At 33.4% G+C, this 10,228-nt stretch overlaps 2 protein-coding genes across 4 annotated transcripts; both read left to right on the forward strand.

Moving 5' to 3' along the window:
• The first annotated feature begins 2,440 nt into the window (after positions 1-2,440).
• LOC120217675 (mitochondrial inner membrane protease subunit 1-like) lies at positions 2,441-3,431 on the forward strand. 2 transcript variants are annotated; one of them, XM_039214756.1, is made up of 4 exons: positions 2,441-2,602; positions 2,715-2,936; positions 3,012-3,122; positions 3,209-3,431. In XM_039214756.1, the coding sequence occupies exons 1-4, from the start codon at positions 2,513-2,515 to the stop codon at positions 3,254-3,256; spliced, it is 471 nt and encodes a 156-aa protein (XP_039070687.1). In that variant the 5' UTR covers positions 2,441-2,512; the 3' UTR covers positions 3,257-3,431. The 2 variants fall into 2 exon arrangements, with proteins under 2 accessions (XP_039070687.1, XP_039070678.1); XM_039214747.1 differs by having other exon boundaries at positions 2,715-2,939; positions 3,209-3,425.
• Positions 3,432-5,406: 1,975 nt separating this feature from the next.
• LOC120218195 (probable ribose-5-phosphate isomerase 4, chloroplastic) lies at positions 5,407-9,198 on the forward strand. Of its 2 annotated transcripts, none has more exons than XM_039215164.1 (9): positions 5,407-5,627; positions 5,743-5,870; positions 6,926-6,995; positions 7,361-7,465; positions 7,657-7,752; positions 7,860-7,916; positions 8,626-8,743; positions 8,819-8,885; positions 9,069-9,192. In XM_039215164.1, exons 1-9 carry the CDS (start codon positions 5,436-5,438, stop codon positions 9,145-9,147), a joined length of 912 nt encoding a protein of 303 aa, XP_039071095.1. In that variant the 5' UTR covers positions 5,407-5,435; the 3' UTR covers positions 9,148-9,192. The 2 variants fall into 2 exon arrangements, with proteins under 2 accessions (XP_039071095.1, XP_039071103.1); XM_039215172.1 differs by having other exon boundaries at positions 5,515-5,627; positions 5,739-5,870; positions 9,069-9,198.
• Positions 9,199-10,228: the final 1,030 nt, after the last annotated feature.

Consider the following 10,228-nt stretch of genomic DNA (forward strand, 5'->3'; position numbering starts at 1 on the left):
CAATAAGTAACTTTGATACTAAAATTGGGGCAGCTTAGTGGAAGCAATCATTTCCTACTGAACATCTAATAAGTTAAGAAAATAGATCCATTATAACTCATTGATCGCTTATAGTCAGCAATTTCAGTAGGAAATTGGAACATTATCTGCTCAGAGGATTTTTATGGGTCTGGTGCAAACTACATGTTTGTCAAAATGCCTCTTAGATAGCGTGCGTAGAGTTGATGTACGTTGCTCGTAAGGTAGGCCATTGTAATTGCTCTTTTAAGTGAATGCTCAATTTGTGCAATCCGAACCCATACATGAATCATTGACCTTTGAACTGAATCTGGAATACGATAAATGACTGGATTTTCTTCTACCAACCCATCTACCACTGCGGATAAACTCAAACATAAGTGGAACATGGTGATAATAAAGGCTTTTAGTGAGTGTGACCAATGGGATAGTGGAATGTGAAGTGGGAAACCGGGGGCGTCAACCATTTCAACTGGTAAACGTGTAGTTGAATGGACGCAATGTTGAAGGTGATCACGTCGGTAGCAGAATCAAGACAAGTTGTTCAGAATCTGGGTGCAGATTTGAGGTCATGAAATCGTGTTTGTGGGCCTGCTGTAGTTTTATATTCAATGCATTTGGAAGTCTGGACAACAAAGCCAGTGATGTTCATCAATGGTATATACGTAGTGCTCACAAAAACTTTGTTCATATTCCACACATAAAATAATGACGAGTTGGATAATCACGGAACACTTAACACTGCTCTCAGCCTGTCACCAGCCCTAATTTTTTGTATGATCTTTTTGAAAGAACTTTCAACTAACTGTTAAAAAAATAATTTTATAAAATAAGTGGTATAAATTATACGTTATCTTTAATATTATGAATATAGTTTTGTCGTTTTTAAAAAAGAAAATTCGAATTCGGAACAAGTTAGGATAGAGCTAGATTTAAGATAAAAATTCTTAAGTCCACACATTCAAAATAAACTATTAATGTTAAAATAAATATTATTATTATTGAATCCTATATTATTATTGTTGGCTTAATTGAAAAAATAAATATTCAAATTATATATTTTATCTATTTTAAGTGTTTTTTTTTGTTAAAGTGAGTGTCTAAGGTTTTTAAAGTTGCTATTTAAGTTGTTTGGATATTAACGACGATTTAAAAAAAATCAATTATTGCACGAATTAAGTTACCTCAATTGTTAAGGGATTTATTATTGTCTTTTGAAATCTTGAATTTGAGCATTGTGTATGTAGGGATATGAGTGCTCATTGTCAAATAATTGAGTGTTTTTCTAACATATATTATTTTGTATTTACCCTATATCTATCTAGAAAAATCTATAATCCCCAATAAATACTTAACATGTAGGCATGTATTTCTAATTTCTGGTAATTCTTTAAATAAAATTTTTTATTTTTTAAATCTCATAAAATTCTTAAATTATCTAGAAATTTTAAATCTCTAAGGGTTCGTTTGGTAATGTTTTCTAAAAGCATTTTTTAGTTAAAAATCACGTTTTAACCGCAAAATCAATGTCAAACGGATATAAAATGAAAAAAAATGGTGGAACGATGGTTTTAAACCAACCACAAAAGTTAGGATTTCTAACTTTTTCATTTTCAACTTTGCGTTTGGAAGCAAATTATAATTTTATCCTTACTAATTCATGGGCTTCACTCAATTATGTATTTATATTTTATTTTAATATTTTATTTTAATTATTTAAAATAAATAAAATTCACAATTTATATATTAAAATATTAATAGTGAGTTATATAAAATATATTTTTATTATAATTGCATTTTTTTATTTTTATTATAGTTTCCATTGATATATTTCATGTATAATAATAGTTTTCTGAACTTATTATAGTTTAAATGGTTATGATTCATATATAAATATAAATATAATTTAAATGTTATATTTTTAATTTACAACATAATATCTATAATGGACATTTTATCTTCTTAAACTTACTTTTTAATAGTAATCACAAACAATTAAATTTTAAACTACACTTTTGTACAACACTTTTAAAAATTCGTTTCTACAATACTTTTAAAAGTCATTTTTCAAAAGTCTTAAATCTTATATGTAATTGCTTTTCTTTCTTTCTTTCTTTTATCAATCATATATGTCATTGTTGAATCAATTACTTTTTTATATAGCTAAACTTTCACCGGTAAGTCCCCCTCTTTTCATCACACATCGTCATCCAAAATCAGTTCTCATTGGACAAAATCATTTTCTCACTGAATCATCCCCATTAGTTATTTGATGGTTTTCAACCATAAACAAAATAACAAGATACAAGCCCAAAGTAGGGTAAATCAAAAGGGTAAATCAAAATGGGTCAATGATCAAGAGTAAAAGGGTTTGCAGTTCGAAAGCCCACAGGTTCATTTACCTTGTCTCTCTATTCAGAATTCATCATTAGTTCCTCACCATGAGTTATTGGGGAACTCAAATCTGAAAAACTGGATCGCAAGAGAGGGAAGAATGGGAGAATGGAGCCGCAGCGTTATCCCTATAGTCAGAGGCCTCTGTTTCCTTTACGTTACCAACAAATACCTCGGCACTACCGTCATTGTAAGAAAACGAAACAAGCTCATCGTTTATCGTTCATTTCATTTCAAATTATCGTTTCTGAGCTTTATTTTTTACTTTTGGATTCGGGGGCAATGGCTGGGAACTCTAAAAGACTTATGGTCCCAGCATGCTCCCAACATTGTGCATAACAGGCAACGTGCTGTTGGTGGAACGCATTTCGACCCGGACCGGCAAACTTCGACCCGGTGACGTTGTGATCCTACGGTCGCCCGAGGCTCCGAGGAAAGTTGTCTGCAAAAGGCTGATGGGAATGGAAGGTGATCAAGTCACCTACGTCGTCGACCCCAAGAACAGTGATAGATGCAAAACTGTCGTGGTAGTATTTCTTGGATTCCCAGTTTTTCTATCTTCAGTGAGTTAAAATGTTTTTCCCCCTTTTTGTGAATAGATTCCTAAAGGGCATGTTTGGGTAGAAGGAGATAACATCTATAACACAAATGATTCGAGGAATTTCGGAGCTGTTCCTTATGGCCTTCTCGAAGGCAGGGCTTTTTGGACGGTTAGCGTTTCACTCTTCATCTTTCATCAGTTTTTCATGTGCTCGTCGTTACCCAATTTTGACGAGTTCTTCTATTTTGTTTCTAGTTATTGCCTCGTAAAGATTTCGGAACCTTGCCACCTAAACCCAGATAGTAATATACGCCTTAATCCGGGTTGGCATTGGATGTGTTATCTGCTCAGAGGATTTTTATGGGTCTGGTGCACACAACGTGTTTGCCAAAATGCCTCTGAGATAGCGTGCGTAGAGTTGATGTACGTTGTTCGACTGCTCGTAAGGTAGGCCATTGTAATTGCTCTTTTAAGTAAATGCTCAATTTGTGCAATCCGAACCCATACATGAATCATAATGTTCCAATTTCCTACTGAAATTGCTGACTATAAGCAATCAGAAACACAGTGAGATATATCTGACAAAAAGAAATTCTCAATCCAGTTAGGGAACAATAGAAAGAAGCATCATTAATGTGTGAAGCACCTGTAATCAATCATTAAAACACAATTACGTGTATGAAGCTAGAAAATAAAAGATAGAACAAACAACCAATAGATAGCTGTGTACTGGAATATCAATGAAAGGGTAACGAAAGCATTGGGATGGTAAGAGAGATGGATGGAGGTGTGAATTTCTTCCTTCACCTTTGTCCTATATTTGCATAGGCGTTGAGAATATCTATCTTTATCAGATATTAATTATACCTACTTTGTTTAGTGTCACTCTACTTCTCTTCTTTTATTAAAGATTTTTAATTTAGTATTATAAAATTATGTCATGATTGTTATACCCTCCAATCCAGAGGTATTACTTCAGAATAACGAGCCTCTATAATTAAAAAACACAACCCAACAATAAGTAACTTTGATACTGCTGAAGGCAGCTTACACTATCAACTATTGTTCAACAAATGATAGCTAAAATTGGGGCAGCTTAGTGGAGGCAAACATTTCCTACTGAACATCTAATAAGTTAAGAAAATAGATCCATTATAACTCATTTATCGCTTGTTATTAGGCCTTAATCCTCCTTCATACCACTCTACCACTTATCACCCATTACATGAGTATATAACTGAAATTTCTTCCCAGTGTAATTGATGAGGGGACTTAAAAGGAAGAAGCCGACTAAAGGGGAATGGGGAAGATGAAAGGGAGAAAAGTGAAACTCACGTGGGTATACCATTATTTGCCCATCGTTGAGTGAATTTCGTCCTGTTACAAGTTCGATCCAAAGGGGAAAAAACCCTCTAACTTGAGAAGATAAAACTTCAATATGATTGTCCTCAAACTTGAGGTAATGTGATTTCAGGATGATGATGACTCGTCCCTTCAACGTAAGACAATGCGATTTTTTAAAGAGGGAAATCGCTCCTCCAACTTAAAGCGATGAAAGATGTCTTTGGTCCTCCAACTTGAGGCTTTGAGACTTTGAAGAAAGTGAACCACTCCTCCAAATTAAGGCAGCGAAACATTTTGAAAATTAAGTTTCTGGTTCAACTTGAGGCATTGAAACTTTTGAGAATGTAAATGCTCTTACAACTTGAAGTGATGAAAGATGTTTTGGTCCTCAAACTTCAAACATAAAAACTTTGAATTACTTCTCGCATTGAAACTTTTGAAAAATTAAAGTGTACTTGAAGCCATGTAAGATGTCTTGATCCTCTAACTTGAGGCATTGAGACTTTGAATTGCTCCTTCAACTAGAGGTAGTGGAACTTTTGAAAAATTAAATTGTTCCTACAACTTGAAGCAATGAAAGATATATTGGTCCTCCAACTTAAGGCATTGAGACTTTGAATTAATCCTCCAACTTGAGGCATTGGAACTTTTGAAAAATTAAATTGTTCCTCAAAATAGAGGCATTAAAACTTTTGGAAAGTTAAATTTCTATTCCAACTTGAGGGTCAAATTGATATTTATCTAAAGTTTAACGATCAATTTAATATTTTATTCATAGTTAAAGAGTTAAATTAAAAATTAACTCCCTTTACTAATGTACTATCTCATCAAATTAATGATCTTTAATATTATAATGACAAAAATGTCACAAATAGATTCCATAAGTGACCAAAATGTTATAAATAAATAATGTAAATTACAAAAAGATTACGTTTTCAAAATTTGGTGAGCAAAAGTGAATACCTATGAAAAAAAGAGTCCATTTAAATAATTTACCCAGTAAAAAATAGAAAGGTGAATGGAAACTGAAAAAGGCGGCTAGATAGATAAAGAGTTTAAGGCCAACAAATAAATAAATAAAGTTCAATATCTATTTGAAACCAAAAGCCTTGAGATAAACAGAGAAAGAAGAAAACTAATGGCAACAACAGCAGCGGCAGCAAATCTTGCCTGCTTCCCTCAACCTTGGAAGGTTAATCATCTCAGAGCCCATCGAAGAGTAATTACATGGGAAAGAAAACCCAAATCTCCATCACTAACTGCAACTTCAACTGCATGCCATTGCTCTCTTTCTCAGACTTTCCCTCTTTTCCAAGCAGCCAAACACACTGTAGGCTTTTTCCTCTTTGCTACGTTTACCTTTACATGATAATATCATAACTTATTAGTAGTTTGCATGTTTTCTTCTTTAACTCGCTGCTGATTATTGTACCATCGGTAGCTAGATTGATACCTACGTCAAAAGTGGAATGGTTATTGGACTGGGGTCCGGTCAAGCTTCTGCCTTGGCCATTGAGTATTTGGGTTTCCAAATTCGTGCAGGTGCTTTCGAATCCGTACTGGGTATACCAACGTGAGTTATCCTTTTCAAAGCGATGAAAGATGTCTTTGTTTCTTGTATCTCGTTTGAATTCTTTCACCCTTCATTCAGCGACTTCTTCTTTTTTGATCCCTACATCAACTATGCTGGAAATTCTTTTTCTTAGCTACTTGGAATGGCTTTACACACACACACACACACAACGTTACCAACAAGGTTTCTTCAAAAAAAAAAAATGTTACCAACAAGGTGGAACAAATCAGAACACAAATAGCTACTTGTATGAAACGTAATCCGATAGGGGTAGTTCGCTCCAGTTCATTTGCTAGGAATGAAGTACGGTTTATTGGAATGTAAATCGTTTTTCTTTTTCGAATTATATGCATATAGTTTTTGTGTTTATATAAATACATAATTCTAAATAAATTCTAAAGTTCGTGAGTTGTATGTTCTGCTGAATAATTTAATAGTAAATTATATACTATTGTGATCTTAATCTTACTGAATTAGATCATTAGAGGTCTGCTCTTGAGATCATGTGTACCAATTCGAAAATCGTTAGAGAAATAGTGATTTTTGTAACAGAGCTTACACACACATATATCATATTTACATATATTGAGGAATTCAACTCTTTGTGTTGGTTTATTCTCTTTAGTTTAGATTGTGCAAAGAAAATAATGTAATATCTTCTGTTCTAAGTTTACCATTGAGTGGCTGCATTCAAAATGACACAAGACTTGTTGAGTAAAATCTTCATGATTGTATTCACTTGTTCTTGCTTGAGAAATCAATATTGGCCTACTTTTTCCCCTTTAATCCTCCTTAAATACTTCATCCTTTGATTCTACCATTGCATAGGAAGCAATATCTAATTTACTATTCTCACAAGTTTCTTCTCTTCTATTTTTCTCATTTGGTGATTCTCTATGTTTATGCTGTCCCTTGAATTGATAATTTAATGTCATCCGCATTCTCATCCTATTAATTCCATTTTCTAGAGAATCCAATTTTTGTTGCTTGCTCCTCCATTTTTGCAGCCTTCTTTGTTAGTTATAATATTTGTAAGTTGGTCTGTTTTTCTGCAGGTCTATAGTGAGTGCCAGTGAGGCAGCAAAGGCCGGAATTCCATTAGGAGAGCTTGAAAACAGTCCTCAAGTTGGTCATAACTCCACCAATAAATTGCTGTTAATTGGATTTTGACTGATGCATTTTTAGCTCTGGTTGAATGTTTTAATTTGTTGAACCGTCAAAAACCCTTGCTCTAGAATGTTGTGAACTTATTTATGTAAAATCAGCACTAGACTGCAAAGTTTCTTCTTTGTTGTTGGGTTACTAGGCATTTACAAGTTCCAATAAACTAACAAATTTCCATTTATTGCTGCTGTAAGATTATTTCTTCCATGGCTTCTATAATTTTCTCTCAAACCTTTTCAACTTTCATGATTCTAAATTCAAGATTAGCCTGGTATGCTTCAAAATTCAAATTATTTTATGGTAAGATGTAGGATTTCTTTTTGCAGATTGATTTTGCATTTGATGATGTTGACATGATAGAGGAAAGGACACTAATCTCTGTCATCGGACGCAAGAGATTGCAAGGTGAGGAGTCCATAATCCAAGAGAAGGTGAGTTAGTTTTGTTATCTGTCCTATTTCAGTGTCTCTCTAGTCAGAGCCCCAGCTTGGAAACTTATCAGAAGACATGTAAGTATCCATGTTATTTTATAGCATTGTTGTACATTTATACAATCCATTAGGTCAAAATCTGGTTCAGTTTAGTTTATTCTGTAGCACTTACTGCCGACTTTAACTTACAGTTGGTACTAAGCATGGCTGATCATCTTGTATTCATGGTTACTGAAAATCAGTATAAATGTGGCCTAGAGGGATCTATTCCAGTTGTAGTTGAACCAGTAAGTAGCTAAATCAACCTGCTCACTACTTTCGTAATATGTGAAACCTCTATAATGAACAAAAGGATAAGAAAGATGAACTGATTAATCCTTGTATACTTTTTTAGTTGAATTGGCTGCAAACTGCCGAAGAGATTGAGGACCTATTTTTAGGTGATGCAGAGGTATGATATTTACATGTATGCATGTGTGTTTGTGTGCGTATCATTTTGAAGACATTTTGGAAAGTTTTAGACTTTTTGACTGCTATGGGCTGAACCAATGTTAGGAAAGGTCATTAATTTTGATTGGCTTAATATGAGATTTGATACTGAAATTTGTCATTCTTTCTCTAATGTGGTACCTATGTTCTTTATGAGCACACACGAACACATACATATATACATGTGTGCGTGTAGGATCCATTGACATAGTGTAAAACTTAGTTTTATACGTGTTTTTGGATCGTTGTATTTACTGGGTTTAATGGTTGAGAACTTGATATTAATAGTATTCAATGAGGAGATTTTTACGGGAAAAAATGGATCATCCTCAATTTCCCCATTGTAAATTTCAGCCATTAAACTTAGTTAATCCAACTAACTAAAAAATGTGTAAAAACTTAAAAATTTTACAGTGCAAGTAGATCATATCTCATATATGTATTGCTGATGGCTTTTAGGGAAGTGTTTGTTCATTTAACCATCTTGCTGGTTATAAGAAGCTAGCTACAAGTGAACTTTCTCATTTCCTTTTCCCTAAACCCGCTTGCCAGTTATAAGAAGCTAGCTTAGCGTTTTGGTTTTATAGGTGTAGTTAAAAAGAGCTATTCATTTGGGAATTTTGCATTGAAGATGGTGTGAAGTCATTTTTCTACTCTAATGATTTGTGAAGGTATGGAGGAGACCATCTATGGGACAAGCAGATCCGCTTGGGGGAGACTTTCCATTAGTCACCAAAGAAGGTCATAACATTATCGATGTCATCTTTACATCTCCAATAGCCAGTCTTGGTAGTATTCAGAAATCATTTCTCGTTTTGAATTTTGCTTTGGGTTTCTTTTCTAACCTGCATAATATATTTGTAGCTGAAGTTGCTGAAAGCCTCGAAAATGTCGACGGTGTCGTAGGCCATGGAGTCGTCTCTAAATTCCCGTGAGTTCCATCTTCTCTTTTGAACTTTCTTTTTTCTCGCATACACTGTGTCGTCGATGATATGCCAAAGAAAGCCGAATCGACGGACAGAACAAACACATTTTATCCGAATGTATCTGCGATTCATACGTTTAATCTAATAATGTTTCTTCTAACTCATATGATGTTGGACTTGGACTACAGTTGCAGAGCAATTGTTGCATCTGAAAGTGGATTGTCAATTGTTGATAACATTACAACAAATGCAGTTGGGGGAATTTAATCAGTTGTTCCATTGCAGCAGGTTCTCTTCTTCGGCATAGCTCTATAGATAATGTAACCTCACAAACTGAATATTAGTATGAAATTGTTCTTCTTTTTTTTTTTTACTGAGAGAATCATATCATTGAGGTTTACATTCATATATCTCTAACTATATTTATGTCATCCATTGTATAGGCACTTTCAATTTTTATTTGTTGGGGAGTAAATTTATATATTGGTAGTGTAAAGCTGAATTTTGTTACCTGGTATATGCCTATTTTCTTAATTGTGCTAACCAACAAAGGCTTAAGACTTGAAATGACATCTCTAATTTAGTGAAAATTTTATTTTTGACCTTTTATTAATTTTTTGCTTAGTCTAGCCCCTCAACTTCCAATTTATTATCACTTTATTCCTTTTGACATTTTCCAATGGTCCAATCAATTGGGGTTTTCCATTTGTAATTATTTTTTTAGTTCTTTTTAAATGTATCATTTTTAGGCCATATCATTCTCTTTTTAAAGGAAACTATTTAGGGGGCTAAAATGATAGCGATTTGAAAGTTGATGGTAAAATTAACTGAAAAATTGTAAAAGGGCTGAAGTGAATTTTACTGCAGTAGAGGGACTAAAATAGGCATTAAGCTTCGGTTAAAAAAAAAACTAAATTTTACCCTCATGTGAAGGGGAGACATGGCTCAGGGGAAAACTAAAGAAACTATTTTTTTTAACGAAAGAAACTATGAATTTAAATGGTCAGATTAAAAGTTATTGTTGAATTCAATTTGCACCAGCACCTTTAAAAGAAAAGGCTTAATAAAAAATTTAGCGCCTAAACTATACCCAAAATTAATTTTTGGTGCCTAAAAAATTTTTCGTTAAAAATATATACCTAAGGTTTTCTCCGTTACACTTGGAGGTGTTTACCGTTAGTACCTAAAAGTGTAATGGAAAAAACTTTAGACATCTATTTTTAACAGAAAATTCTTTAGATACTCAGTCAATTTTATATATAGCTTAGGTATTTACTTTTATATTAAGCCTCGAAAAAACACAAATGTTTTTAATACATAAAATATAGTTTAAATATTCAAATAATAT

The sequence above is a fragment of the Hibiscus syriacus genome, unplaced genomic scaffold, assembly GCF_006381635.1.
Source record: "Hibiscus syriacus cultivar Baekdansim isolate YM2019G1 unplaced genomic scaffold, ASM638163v2 tig00000773_pilon, whole genome shotgun sequence".
NCBI lineage: Eukaryota > Viridiplantae > Streptophyta > Magnoliopsida > Malvales > Malvaceae > Hibiscus > Hibiscus syriacus.

Bases quoted from the DNA above. Each gene is read 5' to 3' on its own strand.
- LOC120218195 (XM_039215164.1), top strand. From the start codon at position 5,436: ATGGCAACAACAGCAGCGGCAGCAAATCTTGCCTGCTTCCCTCAACCT. The intron at 8,744-8,818 runs GTAGTATTCAGA...ATATATTTGTAG, and splicing joins ATCTCCAATAGCCAGTCTTG to CTGAAGTTGCTGAAAGCCTC. The intron at 8,886-9,068 runs GTGAGTTCCATC...CTTGGACTACAG, and splicing joins GGAGTCGTCTCTAAATTCCC to TTGCAGAGCAATTGTTGCAT.
- LOC120217675 (XM_039214747.1), top strand. From the start codon at position 2,513: ATGGGAGAATGGAGCCGCAGCGTTATCCCTATAGTCAGAGGCCTCTGT. The intron at 2,940-3,011 runs GTAGTATTTCTT...TTTTGTGAATAG, and splicing joins ATAGATGCAAAACTGTCGTG to ATTCCTAAAGGGCATGTTTG. The intron at 3,123-3,208 runs GTTAGCGTTTCA...TTTTGTTTCTAG, and splicing joins AAGGCAGGGCTTTTTGGACG to TTATTGCCTCGTAAAGATTT.